The sequence below is a fragment of the Mercurialis annua genome, linkage group LG6 (assembly GCF_937616625.2).
Source record: "Mercurialis annua linkage group LG6, ddMerAnnu1.2, whole genome shotgun sequence".
Classification (NCBI taxonomy): Eukaryota; Viridiplantae; Streptophyta; class Magnoliopsida; order Malpighiales; family Euphorbiaceae; genus Mercurialis; species Mercurialis annua.
Genome location: NC_065575.1, coordinates 6,556,777 through 6,578,899, shown reverse-complemented (window position 1 = coordinate 6,578,899; position 22,123 = coordinate 6,556,777). Strand labels below are relative to the sequence as shown.

Here is a 22,123-nt window from a genome sequence, read left to right as displayed (position 1 = left end):
TCCGGAGGAGGAGCAGTGGGCTCCTCCTCCGGACGGAGAGTCATAATTTTTTTTTATTTAAAATTATTTATTTTTACGGTTTTGTATTTAATAAATTATTAATAATTAATATAAACTAAATAATAATTAAAAGTTTTATTTTATGAAGAAGAATGTAATTTTATACCATTAATAACTTTAAATCTAATTAGAATATAGGTTAAAAAACGAAGGACTATATACTCTTGATCTCAAGCATTAGGGGCGTATATATTTTTGTAATAATAATAGTAATACAAATTTGTTATTTGTCATGATTTGGAATTAAATTAAAAGTTATAATAAATTATATTTTCTTAAGTAAGTTCTCTCTCTTTAAATAATTTAAAAAAAAATAAAAAGACCCCTAAATTAATTAGAGTTTGATTGCATCATAAAAGTTTGGCGGAGGAGCACTGCTTTTCAATTTCTGGGTCTGCTCCTCCATCGTGAAAGAGGAGTTTAATAATTTTATTCTAAACTAACAATAAATGTGGTTATTATTTTTATCTTATGGGACGAAAGGAGTAATAGTTTTGCTGGCCATTTGAGTTGCTTATAACATGATCATTCGGATCTCATCTAGTCCGTTACATTTATAGATTAAAATAAATATTAAATTAAAATAATCACTAAATAAAGTAAAACTATTTTCATTAGAATTAAAAATATATACAAAACAGTATTATTTAAACAAATAGTATATAAAGCATGACAAAGCGATATTTTACTTAAAAATTAATTATTTATTATTAATTAAACTAAATATATATTAAAAATGAAATGTAAATTAAAGTAAATTTAAAACTCTCAAGTTAATGGGTTAAAAAGGATAATCTAACAAGTTTAGAGGTGTAATGGGTTAAACGAAAAGTTTAAAGGCCAGGTAGGTGAATTAGAACAAGTTCAAGGGTCAAACGATATATTAAGTTTTATATATTTGGTGATTTGGCAAACAAGCTATCATCCCAGTCAAAGACTTCTCGCCACATCAGTGCGTTTGGGATTCGACCTCCTTTTAAGGGGTTAAAAAGATAATTTTATAAGTTAAAATGTTTGATAGGCCAAACATTAAATTTAAAAATTAGATGGATAGAAGGATATAAATTTAGAGGTCAAAATATGCACGTTTTTAATGAGAATTCCTTTTTTTTACTCCGACTCTCCTACTTTAATTGTTGTTTTTTTTTGTCTGTTATTTCGAAAGTAGCTATTTCATCTTCTACTATATATTAAACCATTTGTTATCATCACTCTCAAATATAAATTAGATAATTAAACAGAAATTAATTTGAAATTTTAATCCAAATCCGAGATTCATCCGAATGCTCACAAGTCCGGGCCCATGAGTATATCTCCAAACCATCCAATTCTTTAAGAAAAATGTAAACCCTTTATAATCCAATTCTAGTAACAACAAACAACCACCACTACTATAAAAACAAGCTGAAATCAGTTAATTTTATCCCAAAAAACACCCAAAAGTGACACACTTTGAGTCCTCATTGCTTATCTTTCAAGCGAATATCACTCGCTAGTTATAACGTCTCAAATTAATTTTCTTTCCTTTCACGTTTTTGTTTCTTGTTTTTTTAAGATCCCAAACTAAAATTTCTATATAAAATCCCAAACTAAATTAAATTTCTTGAGAATACCCAAATTCAAAATTGAAGATGTGCTGCGGAGGAAAGATGTGCATGATGTGCACGTGTTTGATTCTGGTGGTGATCGCAATCGGGTTGGTTTTCGGGTTTGGGGTTTTCAAGAATGGGTTTCATAAATTGAAGGACTCCATTCATGTTAATTATCCCAATGCACCTGCTTATTCTTCTTCCGGCGGTTCTTCCGGCGGACGGCCGTTCTTCGGTTATGTACCTCCTACTCATTTTTAGGGATTTATTTTTTGTTATTATAATTTTTTTTATGGGTGTCTGTTGTTTTTCATATTTGTTGTAGGGATTTGTGATTATTTGTTTAAGGTTTTATATATAAAATTGAATTTTTATTTCAATTTGTTTTCTTTATTATTGTTTTTAAAGGAATAATTGTACTAATAGTGTTTAAACTTTTTGAATATGCCAATTTGATACCTCATTGCTGAACATTTCAAAATTATATTGATATGATCAGAACTGAACTGAATCAGCTGGTTTAACTGATTTGACCGGAAAACAGGATTTTCTTAATTGGTAAAGATTGAAAATGTAGTTTAGTCTCTTTGAACCAAATTTTTTTCAATAAAATTAGGAATTATTGAAAATGTTGAACAGTGAAAATTATCTAACTTTGATTTGCTCATTAAAATATTTCCAATTTATTTATTAGTTAGAATTTTATGTGTACATGAATTTTAAGCATTTTAATATATTTAAAAATAAAAATATTATAGTATTTGATTAAACCTATTCAGCAACTGTAGTATTTTCAAAACACTAATTTTTCCTTTTTTATGTTGTTAAGAAATTGAGAGACATTACTTATGAATTTATAACTCTAATGATATATATCGAGACAAATTCTGCTAAGGCCGTGAGATCAATTTTACAGATTATTCTCTACAATTATAAATAAAAAATATGTGAGACATATTGATTTTTTTTTTTTGAGAGTAAGAGACATATTGAATTAATTTCTTGATTTTAGTAATTTTTTAGTAATTGATAATTTAGGGATGGGTGAATTCTTAGCCCTAGGTTCCAATCAATCATTGTCATTGAATATTGATTAATTAATTCAAATTGTTGGTACCCTATATTACCGTTACAGATAGTTCACCAACCGAAATCTTTTTCATTCATTATTTAAGGCATTATTTTCTGGATTGGTCAAGTAGAAGATACATTGATGGAACCCACCGAGAAATTTCTTTTTATTACTAGTAAGTAGAATCCATTTTTTGGAAAGAAAATCTTGCATCATAATATCAACTGTATTTATCTAAAAACCCGATTGATATTTTTGAATTTCAAATAATAAAAATTCTTAAATAAACTCAGTACATCATGTCAATTTATAAAAATATTATTATTTTAATGATGTGTCATTTATCCTTTTATTATCTTTAATCGTCCATTTAGCAAAATAAATTTATCTATATTTATTTGTCCATTTAAATTTTCAAGCTGATTTTAATTCTTATCTTCCAAATTTACCCATCTCTAATAAATCATTTTATATTTTAATTTAAAAAATATTTGTAAATTAATAGGACTATATTAATATTTCTCCCTCTAAATTAAGACAAAAAGAATACTATTTTGAATAAATGGACAACTAAAAAAACGAAGAGAGTATAAGAATTTCTCTAAATTCAAATGAGTTAAAATTATCAAACTTGAATCACATCCACAGAGAGGCGGAACCAGCCTTTTGTGCCGAGGGGCAACCGCCTCCCAAGATTATTACTATTTTCTATAAAATATTTTTTGATTTTTTAGGTTATAAAATATAATTATAATTTTTTTATTTTTATTTGGCCTAATTACTTAAAAAAGCCTCATCTTATAACATTTATTCGTTTTATACCCTGACCTAGGAAAAAGTTCATTTGTACCCTTTTTTTGATTTTTCAATTTTGTCTCCAACCTAAAGAGCTAATTTGACCTCTTTTTATTTGGAAAAATATTCAAGATGATCCTTTATATTTACCTTATGTTCTAATTAAACATTAATATTATTAATCATTTATAATCATTTATAATGTTTTCATCCTCTAATTAATTTAATTGTCAAAAATTTAAATTTTAGGGTAGAGATGAAAACGAAAAATCAAAAAAAACGTACAAATGAACTTTTTTCTACATGAGGGTATAAACAAAAAAATGTTGCAAGATGGGGTTTTTTTTAAGTAATTAGGCCTTTTTATTTTGGTACAATCCAGTCCCCCATATGAATTGTTTTATTCTGCTACTGCAGTCAAATTATTTGAATTCGACTCTAGTAAACTTGAATTCAATAAAAACAATGTAATTATTAAAAGATTATATCTTTTCTATCATAAGATATAGAATCCAATCAATTAAAAGAATTTTGTTTCTGTGTATAACTTGTTCAGACTCACGAGCCTTAAAGTTGTTTCATCTAATATTTAACTCTGGTTGATTTTGATTATTTTAATCAATTAAAAAGTTAATTCGCAAATAGCCCAATTTATTCACTCCCCCCTTGAAAATGACCTGTAGCTTGCCCCCATCATACAAAATCGAAAAGATCATCCAATTTCATAGTACTACGCAGAGATTCACAATCAGTTCATAAAAAGATCACAATTTTGGGAAAGAATCTTAGGATTGCTTTATGCTAATTTTTGTTGAACATTATGTACCTGCCGCTGCTGCCTGCTGGTGAGTGTCGTACAGTATAGGCTAGTTTATACTTTTTACAAAAGGTACCCTGAAAATCCTTAAATACTAGCAAATAAGCTCGGAACAAAATTGAGCTGATGTACACTTTGAATCTAGCTGTGTCCGAAAATGGGTAGACAACCAATAATGTCGCCACATAATGCCTGCAAAATTGACAAAGGAACATTCTCTCTAGAAATGTTGATTCTGTGTTCTAGTTGAACACTAGAGATGGTCAAAACCAACAGTATCGTCTCTTAATGCCACCTGCAAATCGACAATAGAGAATTTCATCTAGGCGTATCCGTTCAATCGCTCTCCACTCTTTGCTGATCTCTTCTGCAAGTCTGCGTCGTGATGTTGCATGGCTGCCTCAAGAGCCTACACCAGTGTCATTTGTCCATAAGTTTCAGGCATGAGAAAGATGCAAGTAGGACAAAAGTTACTCAATACAAGTAGCCGCCCTCTCACAAAAGAGCCAGCGTATATTAGCATGCAGTTAGTTAAGATAACCGGGCATGATTGCAAAACACATCAACAGACATCAACTTAGAAGTGGAAAGCGGAGCTGAGGATCTTTCAAAAGAGAAAACCATAAAATTTCACTAAAATAACTGAATTCCATATTTGACGTATTGTACCTTCACAACAGGACATGTTAGTAAACTCATTTACAAGATTCATAAGAAAAACTACAAATAAATCTATTCTTACTCCAGAAATCAGGTCATTGGTATAACCGCAGGACACCATTCCAACAATAGTATTCCTCAAAGGTTGAAATAAAGAATTACAGAAGTGAAAATATTTACTAGAATTGTTATGAAAAGAAATATTTACCTGTTGCATTGGACGAATAAGGAGTGTTAGATGATTCCGAAGATCTGATTGCACAGATCCCTTCATCTCCTGAAATATATTAGAAGATAATTAATATTTATAAAAAAGATCAAGATGCAATTAAATTATGAGTCTAAATGACAGAGAACAAAATACAGGAAAAATATACAGCCTCCAGTAGGAGACAGCTGAAAAATTTTAAAATATCGTGCTAATTTAGTCCCCACCATGTGCAGCTAATGGATAAATAAGCTGATTGGAAGGACTGAATAAAAGTGACAAACATGGGGAAGGAATGCTTCTAACCTGAAGCTGTGAATCAACCTTCAACATCACATCCTTCAGTCTCCCCACCTGCAGATGCCCATTGAGTGACATCAGGAAACTACACTACTGAAATGGCACTATAAAGGGCATTAATGCTCCATTTCGATGGATGAAGTCAAAGTCTGAAATTAGCATGACAACTTCAAATTGTTCAAATAAAAATCTACCCCGTTATTCAGTATCAACGTTTATTAACTAAAATTATAATTATAAATTCAGATGAGAAACGATATGAGATGGATATAGAACCTCTCCAAAAGGCATTTCAAATCAGTCTCAAATGAAAGTTTTATCGACTATAAACCTAATCTAGATTCATGAATGTAATCAATTAAGAATAATAACTTAAGCATCGTCATTTTCAAAATCTTCCAATTTCAAATGCACCAATTAAACTGCAAGATAAAAGAATTCCTAAACAAAGCTGCTTCAAGCTTTCAAGAAGCTGACGTTCTGTAGCCACAGATTTCAAGCAGACTGTTTTCATTGAATTTAAAATAGATGAATAGCTTCTTTAATTTTTGTTCTAAAGTCAGGGAGTCATTAGCTATTTTAAAAAAGTAGTAGCCCCTGTGGAAAGCAATTAACTTTGTTTTCATGACCCTTGATCAAAATATTCACAAGACTTCATATCATGAAATTTAATGTGATTTTCTTTTTTGTAGTGAGAAGAGAGTTGCAGTATTTTACCTTGGCGTAAAGATATGGAGTTGTGATCGGATATGATGACCAATAATGTCTCAACAACTCCTCAATAGACATCCAGTGCTGGAGACAAGTTTTCCTTGTCAACATGAGACCACTGAAAACTAATCCAAAGCTAGCAATAATAACAATAGCTTTAACAAAAAGTGATAGCATGATTTATTTAATGTCAATTGTCAACCCAAGGCAGAAAACTTTTGCTTCAAAAAGAAAACAGAAAATAATTTCCTTAAAAAGCAGCAACTTGAAAGGAAGGAAAGGAAAACAAAAGTAAATAACCGATTAATACTCACATGCAGCAGTTCCTCCTTTACAGCATCTGGAAACCTGTCCAAAACACTCTCCCTAGGGTTCTTTCCACGATGATATTTAGTGCTTGAGATATTACTTGTCAATACCGTGAGAACCTATAAATAAGGTTATACATATATGCTTGGAAATTAATACAAAATGCACATTTTTAATTATATTTGGTTTGGGACATAAGCTGTGAAAAAGTGAACATTTATTACCATTGTAGCAATTTCAGGTTTAACTATAGGATCATTCAATCCCATAGTCTTAATCTGAGAAATGGAGTTCCTCAAAGAACCATAAGCTTCTTGGGTGCTCAATCTACATTTTGCAGTTTCCGTCCCACCTGGCATATCTCTTGAAATTTTAAGTGCACTAGCTTGTTGAGAATCAAAATAATCCCGTGGATCCTGGTTTCAGAAATACAACATATTAAGTCCAAAGACACTAAAAATACTGCAAGCAAATGACGATAGAAAAGCAAACCTTAATGCAAAGTGGTGCTAAAGGAAGATCATTCGACCCTCGAAGATCCTCAATTTCCATCATATTGGAAATTCTATTGGATCTCTCCTGGTCTGCATTCCCATCAGCATCTTGGTTTATTGTTTTTCGCCCTAACAGCAGTAAAACATGAGGTTAATTTCTGTCAAATAACAAGATATAAGCTAATCAAAATGACACAAAATAAACCACTAACCCTGTTTTGCAAGTGCCTCTGCTACAGTTTTTGTGTCTTGTAACTGTTCATCATCTATAAAAAGTTTATTAAGAGAGTTGAGAACATAAAGAAGGGCTTAAACATCTTAATCTCAATTGTTTATGGTAAACAAACAAACTGGAGCATTTTCATCACGAGAAAAATTAGTTATACACACAAATTTACAAAATTTTCTTACCTATAGCAGTTCCTTCAAGAACAACAGCAGCATGACGATTAAGAACTTGTAACAAGGTCCTTCTGTAAGGCTCATGTTCCGATTCAATTATCTCCTTGCTGCCATCACGAACAATCCCATGATCCTGCATTTTCAGAAACGAAACATCAGAAAGCCAACCTTAATGTTAACTAAACAGATTCAGACCACAAACCTAGAGATGAAACCGTAAAACAATTCCACCACAAAAAGACACCAGAAAAGCAACTTATACATATAGGTTAAATTCTTTCTTTAATATTTTAGAAACATCAACCAAAATTCTTGGTTATACATGGAAAAGGAAATTTTACACAATATTCAGCCATAATCCTCTATAGTTAACACAGCTATGCAAATTCACAAAATGTAATTACCAAAGAGAAGATAAATGAATAGTAATTGTTAACTCATCAGAAAATTGATTGGAACAATACAGTTTAAATAATCTGGCACGCATACAATTAAATTTGGACCTAAATCACTGGCATACATATAATACAATACTGATGTACAATATTATACAGGTTTTTCATTTTCCTCATTCCCCAGTATGCACTATTTAATATTTGCACTTCCCAAGAACAATGGACAGGGTTATAAAATACTAAGCAGTAACGTGGGAATGAGTTTTTCCCAGCCTCTCAACAAGTTTTTGCGTCTCTCCGACAATACGGAATTTTATAAGCAATTTGTAGCTGATCAGGTAAAAACTATGATGTGATTATTAGACAGACAAATGCATAACACGTATGCAGTACGAAAATGAAAAAAAAGATTAAATTGTTAAAATAAGATACATAGTAGATGTAAGATTATATATTAGCACAACTAATATCAACATAAACTTTTCACGTGTACTACATTATAAATACCATAGATGAATTGAGAACCATTGCCTAGAAACTGGACAGAAAAATAAAAATCCACAAATGTTCGAGGAAAAGATATAGACTCCACCTTAGTTGAGAGAGGTTGGATGCATAGGTTTCCTTCATTTCACCGGCTTTAAATGAAACTACTGGTACTGGACAAGTTCACACATGCTTATTTTTCCGATAAATTGAAAAGGAAAATGCAAGCAATACTACCTAGTGCTATTCTTAAGGAGTAGATTTTGAAGTGGGATTCAAAAGTTTGAAAGGTTTGAAGTGAGCAGAAGTGCATTTTTCCAGCAGTTTTCTTCAGGTCTTACTAGACCTATTAAAGAGTTTTCCAACATCAAGTCCCTTATGCATATTACTTCATACAAGCATGATAACCCATTCAGCAGAAAACTCCATTGAATGTGTGCAATGACCGAATTCAATGCAATTATATGACGCGGTCAAAGGTTTAATGGGAAATCTGATCATGCATAAGCCATTAGCCAAGGATGATTTGCATCATTATGCTACTGAACATCTCATACATCCACACAGAAATACAGATAAATGTTGCATGCTGACCATAATCAAGTCAATAAAATATAACTTGAAAGTATAGGACAAAAAATAGGAGATGAAAATTAGAGTAATTTTTTTTGTCACAATTCGAAACAAAACTGAAGCTAACGAACATACTGGCAAATGCATATAGTCGTCTCCTTGGTCAGCTTCCATGTCTAGAGTTGGATCCACAAATCTGATCTGAAATCAAGGAAATCGTCATATGAAGGCATTTAAGAATATCCCAAACTCAAACTAACAATAGATAAAACTGCAAAGTTAAGGAATTGGCAAGCAATATCTAAAGCAGCTGTACTAGGAAAGCACCTTCCGCTTAGTTTCATTGACCAAAATATCATCAGGTTTCAGAAAAAGAGCAAGTTCTTCATCTTCTGCAGCTTCTGCTGCTGCCGCATAAACATTTTTCGAATTTTGGAGGTATTCAGCTCTACAAAATTTGGTCCAAAAATCCCTTTCTGACATCTGCACTCATCAGAGAAACTAAATGTGAATCAATGCCTTAGATATTAGTGATCATATAATGATATTGACATGAGAAATGAAAAATACAATCATTAACCCGCCCAACAAAAATTGGAATATCCTCTATCCCATTACCTTTTTAGGAACTAGATTTAAGTATGCTTGGTGAACTGCTGGCTTCTCTGCAAATATCTGAAAGGAAATTTAATCATAGAAAGATACATTACATAGGCGTGCAGTATCATTTTGAAATTAAAAAAATAGTTGAAATACAATTACAGTCGTAACAATATAAATTATAGGGTTAATGTCAAAAAAAATCATGAACTTTACATGTTTTCTAATTTTAATCACGTAGTTTAAATTTTCTCGTTTTCATGCACGAACTACCTTTTTTTCTCAAATTCATACACGGCGCCGAGGTGACACTTATTCATTGGTGTAAAATGACCTCCACCTCAGCTAATTACACCAATGGAGTCGTGACACCTCAGCACCGTGCATGAATTTGAGAAAAAATGGTAGTTCGTGCATAAAAATGAGAAAATTTAAATTGTGTGATTAAAATGAGAAAACGTGTAAACTTGGTGAATTTTTATGACATTAACCCTAAATTATATCATGTAAAATTAATGTAAGAAGTTCAAAAATCCATGAACGACTGCTGCAATCTGTTTTATTAAAAATATTAGCACATGACATGATGCACTGTCAGTGACGAAGCCAGACCCTAACTTGAGATAGGGCACAATGTATTTAAAAAATTAATACTAAAAATAACATACTAAAAATTGGGGTATTTGTAAAATAAATTTCAACATTTAACTTTTTAACGATTTAATCCCAACGTTCAAAACGCTACAAAACAAATTCCAACTTTATTTATTTTTGCAATTTGTAGTCCGAACTGTTTTCCGGCAGCTTTGTGCATACGTGACAGCCATATTAGATACATGTATTGACATATTAAATCTCAATATTTAAAAAAAATCAAATAAAATCCTAACATTTCGTGTTTTTACACTTTATAGTCTAAAAGAAGAAAAAAAATCTGCCGGAAGATTTATTGGGGCTACAAATTGCAAAAATAAAAAAGATTGACATTTGTTTCGTAACGTTTTGAATATTAAAATTAGATCGCTATAAAAGTGAAACATTGAAATTTGCTTTGCCATTATCATTTAATTTTTTTTTTCAAATTATAAGGTTATAATATTTTATATAAAGAACAAAGTAAAAGAAATTTGAGGCAGGGCTTAAGTCAGATTAACTTGAGATAGGTCATAATTTATATAAAACGTTAATACTAAAACAGTATTGCTAATTTCTTTAAGTTGTAAGGCAGGACATCTTTATAAGAAAAAGAAATGTTTTTCCACCATTTTATATGAGGAAATTTTGTTAATAGGGATTTGAGGTAGGGCCCAGGCACTGCCTGGCCCTACCTTGGATCCGTCTCTGTGCACTGTGCAGTCCATGAAAGTTCTTTGGGATAAAAGGTTAGCAACTAAGGTCAAAGCATCCTTAAACAAGTAGGAAAAAAGCAACACAAAGATGACCAACATGTAACAAACAGCCAAAACAGGCATACAATTAAATGGTACAAGAAAGCATAAATAAGCTGATTGTTCAAACCTAATATATACTCCCTCCGTCCCAAAACATTTTGGACAAACACAAGAATTAAGAAAAAAAAAGTTAAGTTGATTAAAGTTAATTTTTTAATCTATCTTTCCAATTTTATCCTTGCATAATTTCTAGATATATAAATAAGATATTAAGGTCTACTTTTTGTATTTGTGCATCTTGTATTGGAATATGAAGCCATTAACTATACATATTTATTAGAGAAAAATATGAATTTTAGTCTTTTAGATATTTACCAGATATAGAAGGTGGTCTATATTTTGGGACCCCAAAAAATAGTAAGGTTGACGAGCAATTTAGGACAGAGAAAGTAGTATTTAGTGGCACAAATCAATTAGAAGAATAATACAGTCTCACGACTCTCACCAATAAAATATCAAAAAGCAATGAGATACTACACCGTGTACAAAATACAGGTCAGGAAAAAATTTAGATTCAGTAAAGTCCAGCATCTCTACAGCAAGACTATTAAATGGAAAGAAACGATAACATACCTCACGAACAATCTCTGGTGTCAGATTAAACGTAACCTTGTTTGTCTGGAAATACAATAACAGACAATTATAAACCTAAAAATCACAAGTACAAGAAAATAATCTAAATCTCAATAACCTATATTAATTTCCTACATTTATCAGCAAAATTTCATGCGTATTACATAATACGTTCAGAATTTAGATACATATTTCATTTTTATTAAAATTAAAAATATGAGGATTCACTTAATGAGAATTTGCATTTTCATAAATACTATAAACCAGTTATTTTAATATCTCTGTCTACCTCAATGAGAAAGGGGGAAATAAGAAAGAGGCACAACACAACTTTGAACTAAAAACCAATAAAACATAACACAAACATAAGAAACTATACTATGCTATACCCGTCCATCAATAATTGGCTTGGAGTCTGAGAGCATAGCACTTTTAATACCCACTTGTTGCTTTGACTTTCTACTCAACTCCCCATTGAGCAATTTCTGCAATTACAATTAAACAAGAATATTATTCTGAGTACGTAATTTTAAATAACGACGTCAATTTCTGTGAACATATCAAATTCTTGTACGAAGATGGTGCATTGCTTAAAAAAGCACAAAGGTCCAAGTTGACAAAGAAGTGACAAGTTGTAACAATTAATGAAATGCAGTCATAAAAGCAGCATACTTAAATAAATGCCTTTCAAGAAAATTAACCTTTCTTGTAGCCCAGAATTCAGACTCTGTCAACACTCCATCTTTCACAAACTGCATATGAAGTTTCTGCAACTCACTGTAAAGGACCAAATTGAATGATGTAAGAAGGACTAATGAAAAGAAAATTCCCCATTTGAGAGATATTTGAACCACTTAGTGGCCAAGAATCAGTTCCAGTTGATCTCCAGTAAAACAGCCTAATAATGACATACAAAATTTAAAGTAAAACATCGTCTTGAGATAGATGAAACATGCAAAATTATTTCACAGCTAAATATTCATAGTTGACAAACATTGAAATTTCAATTCAGAAGTTCAACGACCATTGTTTAAAGCCAAAAGTCCTATATATCAGTTATATGTCCAGTTCACTGCTATCTTCAGTTCATTTCCTAACTTCATTTGCCACCATCTTGCATGCTTTGTCATAAAAATAACACGAAACTGTACTTTGTAACTTTTTAATTGCAAATGCAAGATAGAATAGTTTACCAAGTACATGCTTAGCTAGATGATAGCAAGTAGAACCACCTAAAGCATAGCTGTTACTAAAACACAAGAAGTTCACAAATGTCGAGATTTTTAAAAAAAAAACTGAAGAAAAGAATGCTTACACATTTTTGCTAAGCAGGTTCATTCGAAGACGCAGTTCCTCTCCACTAAGTTGATTGGATGGAACTTCTGGAGTATCTGCAGGTTTAGGAGCATCTCCAACTTTAGGACCATCACCCTTGGCTTTTCCTGTTTAATACAAGGACAATAAACCACACATGATTACAATCTAAACAAATAACCCGATAGTAAAATATAATAGGTTCTCACACATAAACAAAAGCACAACATAATCATCATCGCGAAAGAATTAAATAGTAACGTAGAACCAAAATAGATGAGTATTCTGTTTAAATGAAGCGAGAAACTTTCAATCAATCAAGATACTATTTTTGAAATACTGAGAAAGCAGACTGAATAACTTACCTACAAGCTCTCTGCAAATGTGAAGATCATTATAATTCTGAAACTCAAATATGTAATTTACTCCCTGTAAACACCAATAATTGCATTGAATACATTTCATTAAACACCAAAAACACACCAATTAAATAAATAATATGTAAAAACCTGATCGGAAGTAAGATTAAGCATCGGCGCTTTATTCGATCCCTCCTTGGTGTATTTGAAACCTGCAAATATTTCCACGTAGCTGATTTTTTTAATTTCTTTTAAAAGCTGAATCACAGCAATCACAATGAGAGTGAAGTGAAGTACCTTTAACATATTTAAAGTCCATATCAAACCTAGAAGCGGAGTTAGGGTTAGTAGGTTTGAATGCTAATTTCTCCAGATTCTGCAAAAACAAACATAATTAATTAATCAATCAATCTATCAATTACAATCACAGTTCTTATAATTTATTCAATTGAATTAAAAGGAGAAATGAAAATACCAGTAGTAGATGACCATGAGTGCCGGGGTCTTTGACTGAAGTTTTGTATTTAACACGCTTCGTAGCTTGTTCGCCATCGCTCGCCATTATAATAATGACGATGATAATCAATTTCAATTTCAATTCAATGAATCGCAGACCTAACACCAGATATATGTTAATAGAACACTAGTAAGTAATTGGAGAAGAAGGAAGATGATGTTGGAAACATGTCCAAAAAGATCCTTAATATTTTACACTTAAACTGATATGACTTATGAGGTTTAATATTGAACAAAGGATTAATTCACCCCCTCAACTTGGCAAGAAATATCAAATGAGTCATTTTGGAGGTTTTTAAGTCAAACTAACACACAACTTTTGTTGTCGTATCAAAAAAAATCCGCAACTTGCATTTTCGTATCAAAACGGCCCCTCTGACACCAAAAAAGAGTGAGATTAACTAACTATAAATTTTAAACCTAATTAATCCTAATTAAATACTAATTAAATACAATTAAAACCTTATTTAACATTAATTAAACCTAATTAAACACCTAAATCTAGTCAACCAAAGATTTTCTCCTCCGTGTTTTCAAACTTGATTGGTCGGTTTGGTTATGCGTTACAAATTGGTTGTTTTCTTACATTCGTTGTTCTTTTGCGTTTCTACATGTTCTTGTTGTGATTCCGACTTGATTTCAGATTGTTATATGTTGGGATTAGCAAATGCGGTACTTTGGTTGTGTCATGTTGAGTGACTTATGTGTATCCATTGAGTCTTTAAGTATGAACGTTTTGCTAAAGCAGAATAATCAAGTTTGAAAACACGGAAGTTTACAAAAAAACGAGGTTGCTCCTCGTTTTCGTAAACCTCCGTGTTTTCAAACTTGATTGGTCGGTTTGGTTATGCGTTACAAATTGGTTGTTTTCTTACATTCGTTGTTCTTTTGCGTTTCTACATGTTCTTGTTGTGATTCCGACTTGATTTCAGATTGTTATATGTTGGGATTAGCAAATGCGGTACTTTGGTTGTGTCATGTTGAGTGTCCCTTGAGCCTTTAAGTATGAACGTTTTGCTAAAGCAGAATAATCAAGTTTGAAAACACAGAGGTTTACAAAAAAACGAGGTTGCTCCTCGTTTTCGTAAACCTCCGTGTTTTCAAACTTGATTGGTCGGTTTGGTTATGCGTTACAAATTGGTTGTTTTCTTACATTCGTTGTTCTTTTGCGTTTCTACATGTTCTTGTTGTGATTCCGACTTGATTTCAGATTGTTATATGTTGGGATTAGCAAATGCGGTACTTTGGTTGTGTCATGTTGAGTGACTTATGTGTATCCCTTGAGCCTTTAAGTATGAACGTTTTGCTAAAGCAGAATAATCAAGTTTGAAAATACGGAGGTTTACAAAAAAACGAGGCGCTATTGCTCCTCGTTTTTGTCAACCTCCGTGTTTTCAAACTTGATTGGTCGCTTTGGTTATGCGTTACAAATTGGTTGTTTTCTTACATTCGTTGTTCTTTTGCGTTTCTACATGTTCTTGTTGTGATTCCGACTTGATTTCAGATTGTTATATGTTGGGATTAGCAAATGCGGTACTTTGGTTGTGTCATGTTGAGTGACTTATGTGTATCCCTTGAGCCTTTTAAGTATTTGATGTTGATTTAATTTATTTCTGAGTGTTATCGAAATAATGTTCGCATATTTTCCAAATTATTCTACTTTAGCAAAACGTTCATATCTCTTAATTGCACTGTCGGATTGTTCCTCCCCCTTCAGATATGTTGTTCCTTGTTCTCAAAATGGATTTTATGGTTTATTAAATGATGCTCCAAATATTGAACTCTGGTTGGATATTGGTTCGGTTTAGATTTGGTTGAACGATAAGCACATAAATGGGAACCTAAGAGTGGTTTTATCACAACAAGATAGAAGAAATTTTAAAACAAAAATTAAAATTCTTAAATAAGAAAAATTAGAGTTATATACCCCATTTTATAGGAACAAGTAGTAGTTAAGTATTCAAGTGCTTGACAGTGTGGCGTAGCTTCCTCGACAAGGCATTCGTTTTAAAAAACGAAGAGACGCGGCTCTTTATATTATGAGTAACTGTAAAAAACATTTGAAATTCAAACAGGTTCAAATTTCAAAATTTGGAAAAGAACTGCCTAAATTCTTTGACATGGCCAACCTATGGGGACATCTAATACCGATCTAAAAATGTCTGAACCCCAGGCTTCGTCTCTTGATTTGGATCGCTATTTGGATTTCATTAGGTTCTCGCGTTATCAGGTTCTCCCCAGCCTATCTAGAGGCTTCGACCTTATATGACTTGACTTGGCCTAGAGAATGAAATGAAGAGGTGAACCATCCCTTCTCGCCTACTAGCGGATTTGTCGGAAAATATGGCCTTGTATCGATAGAAGATCGTGGGCACAAACTATGGTCTTGGACATAATAACTGACCATCTGTGAGCTTATAAATATGATTCTACCGATGCTTGGAAAGGTATTCATTTTTTTAGCTTGAAATACGTATTACCCATATTATCTACCAAAAACTTCTTAGTGACTTAAGCTTTAAAATGGCTTTCAGGCAACACCAACCCGAGATCCTTTGAGCTTACTTTGTTCTCTGTGCATGATGATCATAAGAGGCAATCTCTGAATTTTTTACTTGTATCACCTATAAAATTCTAACATAAACATTTTTTCTAGGTTATGAAGGTGGTATATGATGTCGACCTTCAAAAATTTCCAATTTTGTTTTCCATGGATCGAGCTGGTTTAGTTAGTGCAGATGGACGTACACATTGAGGAGCATTTGCTATCACATACACGGTTTTCTTTCCCAACATGGTGGTCATGGCTCCATCAGATGAAGCTAAGCTGATGCATATGGTTTCCACCGCAGTAGCTACATATGACAGACCTAGCTGCTTCAGGTTTCCAAGGGGCAATGTAATTAGAGCAGTTTTCCAAGGGGTGTGCATTCGGTATTACGGTGCGGTTCAGAAGTGAAATTATCAAAATCATTTGGTTTTTTAAGAAATTAAAAACCGAACCGAAATTTGAGGAAAAATTCGGTTTAATTTGGTTCGGTTTTTCGGTTTTACCAAAATAGAAAATTAATATTTTTTTAAAAAATATTTACTTATAAAAAATTAAAATTAAATAAAAAGTTAAATATACTACTATTTTTAAAAATCAAATTGAAGTCATATTGTAACGTTTCATACATTTTAGTAATTAAATATAAAGTAAAATAGTATTATTTTTTAAAAAAATAACAGTATTTTTTTAAATTTTTTTTATATATATATTTTGGTTTTTCGGTTTTTTCGGTCTTTTAAAACTTAAAACCGAACCGAAATGTATAAAAAATCAGAATTTTAAAACTAAACCGGCATTTTTGGTTTGATTTTCGGTGCGGTTCGGTTTTTGCACACCCCTACTTCTTCCTCCTGATAGTAAAGGAACTGCATTTAAGGTTAGCATAAGCAATCAACTTATAAAAAACCGAAAAAATTAATAAAAATATATGCTTAAATATCTTATTTTTTTAAAGATTCAACAGATCGAAAGGGAAGAATACTGATGGAAGGCAATAGAGCTGGATTTTTAGGATATGGTTCTATAGTTCAAGAATTTGTTAAAGCTAGAATCATGCTTAAAGCTAGAGACTTTTTTGTAACAGTAGCTGATGCAAGATTTTGCAGACCTTTACATACTGATCTTTATTGAGGAAATTAGACTCAACACTTGATTATCAAAAATAATTCCAAAAATACTTGAGCATCTTTTTTTTTTCTGTCAACACTTGATTCCACCTTTTTATTTCATCTAGCACTTGATTCCACCTTTTTATTTCATCCAGCACTTGATTTCACCTTTTTATTTCATCCAACACTTAATCCAACCTTTTTATTTCGTCCAACACTTAACTCAAATGAATAGTTTTTACGATTTAATCAAAAAAATTGTTTTTTTTAAAGCAACAGATTTCTACCATTTAGAGACGGAAAAATCCATCGCTAAATGGCATAGAATCTGTTGCTAATTTTAAAATTCGACGTTCAAAAGTTTAGCGACAAAAACTTTGCTGTTGAAAATAATGTGGCGGTAATCCATCGCTAAACTCATTTAGCGACGAATTTTGACCATTTAACGACGGAAAAATCGATTGCCAAATGAGAGAAATCTAATAGTATGTCCAAGTTACATGGACAAAATGTCTTATAAAGTAAAGATTTGTTATATCTTTTCTCTCTGTTTGTTGTATGATAAGATTAGGAATTGCAATTCCATGTATATAGTCTAAGAAAAAATCAATCATTTTCTGAAGAGCTGGCTGCTAGCTAGATTAGGATATGCATTAAGATTTCTTCAAGTTTAGGGGCAAGTCAATAAATTTATACCATCGTTTAATTAGAAAAGTATAATTTTAATTAAATTGGTCTATACCGTTTGTTTTACAATAAATAGTATAAATCATAAATTTGACCCGTAAATTAAAATGAATTTGAAAGAATTCTAATCATCTATCATCATTCATCAATTAATAAAATAAATAATGAGCATGAAACCAGTTGTAGTTAATAATATAAAAATACACAAGTGAATATAATTTAATGATACCATTGAGTTATAACTCAATGAGCTAGCGTTGGATAACGATTCTGTCTAGATCATGCGTTATAATAAGCGGCGGATCGTGGCTATGACCCGGACACGACCCCCTCAAATATCAAAAGGATATTACTAGTATATAGAGCAAGGGATCTTAATTGTGAGGGTATGCCAGTTTTTTTTTGAACTGTGAGGGTGTAACAGTTATTATCGTTATTTCTAATAAGTGTCCCATTTCGTGTATATTGATTTACTTTTAGTGATGATTTTCGAGGTCATTTTTTTAGTATCTTCTGATTTTTATTTTGGACTTCAAAATTTATAAAATTTGAGTTATTTGTGAGTTATTTCATCACCCAAAAAAAATTATGATTGACAATATTGAGTTCAAGTTCAAACTATCCGATTTCCATCTCAAACCGGACTCGAATATCAATTAAAAAGACTCATAAATTTAAACGAGTCTTACACATATAAAATGTATTATTTATTTATTAGTACTGTATTAATTTTTTATATCTTTAAATTTAAATTTATTTTGGTGTAATCGATTAAACGTATAAAAAAATTAAAACATATTAAATTTAATATTTTTTTTATTAAATTTGAGTCGAGATTGAGCTCTAGCTCGAAAACCCAAAAGCTCATTCAAGTTTAAGTTTAAGTTTAAATTTGACCTAACTTGGATTTGACTTAATTTTTTTATAGTATTTCATTTAAAATTTTATTTTATCAATTATATTAAATTAATATGTAGTAATTTAGTCCTAAGTTGTCCCTCTCAAAAATTTATGGTTATAACTTATAATATTCCCACCACCACTTCCTCCAATTAACAGAAAGAAAATATAATTTAATGGTAGACTGTAGCAAATCGCCGAATAACATTATCTTAAGAGTCTACTGTTGACTAACTGTCGCTAGTTATGGAGCTTATCAAATTCATAAATTCACATTTGCTAAAAGTAATTATTCAAATAACATCTTTTGCTCGACATGCATATTTTGTCTGATAATAGTACTCATGTGTAATTTTATTTTGGCAAAAGATACAAAAAAACCATCGAATTTTTTCAGTTAATACAAATACCCCATTATACTAAAAAAAGTACATATAACCGTCTGAATTCGATCTTTTGGTACAAATAACCCATTACCGCTAACAGAATGTTAACTCCGTTATAGTTTAAAGTATAAAGTACAAAAAAACCATCATACTTTTTAAAAAGAGCAAATAAAATCCTATACAATATTAAATCTTATAATTTTTTTAAACGTTTCTATTATTGCCTTAAATATGCTATATATCCGTTATAATTTTATAAATACCATGTAAATTATATATATAGTATTTGAAATATAAAAATATTTTCATTCACTGATTATTATAAAAAAAATGATTAAATATTTCCATTTGAGCAACAACTCGTTGGTTATTATATAATATTTTTATTAAAATAGTTGCAGTATATTATTATTATTATTATTACTATTATTATATTATTAGAAATGATAATATTATTATATATTTATAAAGTATATACATAGATATTTTAAAGAATGTATAAAAATTAATAATTTATATATGTTATTATTGATTGAAAAATATTTTTATATTTCAAATACTATATATATAATTTATATAAAATATGCTAAATTATAATGAATATATACCTTTATTAAGGTAATAATAAAATTGTCTAAAAAATAAATATAAAGTTTAATGCTTTATAGCGTTATATTTGTCCGTTTTAAAAAGTATGATGACTTTTTGTACCTTGTACTAATAAAATTAACGGAGTTAAGATTTTATTAGCGGCAGTGGGTTATTTGTACCAAAAAAATCGAGTTCAGGTGGTTGTATGTATTTTTTTAGTACAATGGGCTATTTGTACCAACTGAAAAAATTCGGATTTTTTTTATATCTCCGGCCTTTTATTTTTAGTCAAATGGATCTTTTGAATTTTTATCTTATTAACGAGATGGCAAAAAAGAATAATTTAATTTGATGCTAGTCTGATTCACATTCAAAATAGTCAGCAGTAAATTTTTCAGATAGATTCGGTTAACCACGTCATCCGTGAACTAAGTCTATCATATACTGACACGTCATTAAAATGATGACAATCTTATAAATTTTGTTGTTACTTATTTACACATTTGAATATAATATTACAAGACTGTCATCATTTTAATGACGTGTCATTATATGATAAACTTAGTACATAGATAACGTGGTGGACTGAGTCTACCTAAAAATTTATCCTAATGAACAATAAAGTTCTATATAATTAGTTAATATTTTTCAAAAATTATTTTATAAACCTAGTTGGCTAGAATTGAGATTTTCTCAAGTTCAAATGAATTTAAGGGGATCATATTTACGATCTACACCGTTTATTATAAACTGAACGGTGTACAAAAAAATATAATTGTAATCAAATTAATCCACACCGTTCATTTGATAATGAACGGTGTAGATTGTGAACATGACCCCCTTAATTTCACATGAACTTAAAAAATCTCAATTCATTTGGATATTGTGAACCATCCATTAAATACATGACATGTTGCGTTATTAAATATTATATGCAATCATTAAATGTTATTTTTTTTTTTTGAAGATTTATGAAAGAATAATCTAAATGTCCTAATTTGACTATATGCCCCACAAACAATTATCCTTAAACAATATTTGGCTCACAAAAAAATGTAATACATATTAATATATAATATAACTATTTTATAAACAATAGAATAATTATATTTTAATTTTTAAAAGAATATTTATACTATAATAGAATAATTTTTTATGAATCAAAGCTGGTCATTTTATTTGGTATAACTATTCTACATATTCCCTTCTATTATATGAACCAAACATAGTCCTAAAAATGATACTTTTGCACAAGAAACTGATCGCAGTTATAATTATAATTTATAATTATAGTCAAATTTGATTGCTAGTAATTATTAATAATTTGTAATGAAGTTAATCAAGAACAGAAGTGATGATCAATCCAAAGTTAGGAACAGAAGTGAAGATTAATTGAAAGTCAAGAGCAGTTAGGCTGATTATGATAAATATATAATTAACTTTTGAAAACTTTGGTTGGCGAGAAAAAGATCAAAAGAAAAACTTCATTTATTGGATAATATTATATTAGATCGTGAATTCAATTCTTACCACAAACACTTTTTTTTTTCAATTATAAAAAAATGTGCCGAACGCATGCGTGCAAGAATTCCTAGAACGCTATAAATTTTAGATAGATCAATTTTGTCGTGTAAAATTTTATCTATTTAAATTATATAATTATTTACATGTTATATTATAATGAACTATTCATATATAATTTCACATGACGGACTTGGTCCACCTGAAAATCTCTCTTTATATACACAATCTAAATCAAGGTGTGTCATGTCATACATCATTTTATTTTTTTGATAATTCATGTCATACATAATTAAAACTAAAAAATTATTATATATTTTAGAAAAACTATTTTTTTTCTTCATAATTTTAATTACTCTAATAAATAATTCTCTACAATGTTTTTGATATTTTGATTGTCAATTTAGCAAGTTTGAACAATCATATTCAAATTTCAATTTAATATAAAGTGTACAATTTTATTTTAAAATAACCAAAAGTAATTAAATCTACATAAGTACTTATTTACATCAAACCCGACACGTCCTTAATATATTTATTAATTCAAAAAATTGAGGGATCAGCATTGTCCAATTGTTTTAGATACTTGTTTGTTAAAATAATTAAAATTATGACTATAAAGAAGTATGTTTCTTTATCTATGTCACATCGTGCACGGGTTATTCAAATTTAAATAAGCAATTGAAATAGTTCA

The 22,123-nt window shown here is 30.3% G+C and overlaps 2 protein-coding genes across 5 annotated transcripts; one reads left to right on the top strand and one right to left on the bottom strand.

Annotated features, from left to right (window-relative positions):
• The first annotated feature begins 1,350 nt into the window (after positions 1-1,350).
• Positions 1,351-2,029, top strand: LOC126688040 (uncharacterized). Its single transcript, XM_050382605.2, has one exon. It carries the CDS (start codon positions 1,692-1,694, stop codon positions 1,908-1,910), a length of 219 nt encoding a protein of 72 aa, XP_050238562.1. The 5' UTR covers positions 1,351-1,691; the 3' UTR covers positions 1,911-2,029.
• Positions 2,030-4,212: 2,183 nt separating this feature from the next.
• Positions 4,213-13,873, bottom strand: LOC126687373 (general transcription and DNA repair factor IIH subunit TFB1-1). Of its 4 annotated transcripts, XM_050381924.2 has the most exons (21): positions 13,644-13,872; positions 13,466-13,544; positions 13,319-13,380; positions 13,175-13,238; positions 12,811-12,937; positions 12,197-12,272; positions 11,885-11,980; positions 11,496-11,540; positions 9,490-9,546; positions 9,199-9,354; positions 9,007-9,072; positions 7,427-7,550; positions 7,228-7,281; positions 7,014-7,144; positions 6,746-6,937; positions 6,527-6,640; positions 6,219-6,296; positions 5,508-5,555; positions 5,202-5,270; positions 4,629-4,742; positions 4,213-4,525 (listed from the first exon to the last, which is right to left on the bottom strand). In XM_050381924.2, exons 1-20 carry the CDS (start codon positions 13,728-13,730, stop codon positions 4,656-4,658), a joined length of 1,812 nt encoding a protein of 603 aa, XP_050237881.1. In that variant the 5' UTR covers positions 13,731-13,872; the 3' UTR covers positions 4,213-4,525; positions 4,629-4,655. The 4 variants fall into 4 exon arrangements, 2 of the variants coding, with proteins under 2 accessions (XP_050237881.1, XP_050237880.1); XM_050381923.2 differs by having other exon boundaries at positions 4,213-4,742; XR_007644111.2 differs by lacking the exons at positions 4,213-4,525; positions 4,629-4,742 and having other exon boundaries at positions 6,219-6,348; positions 13,644-13,873.
• Positions 13,874-22,123: the final 8,250 nt, after the last annotated feature.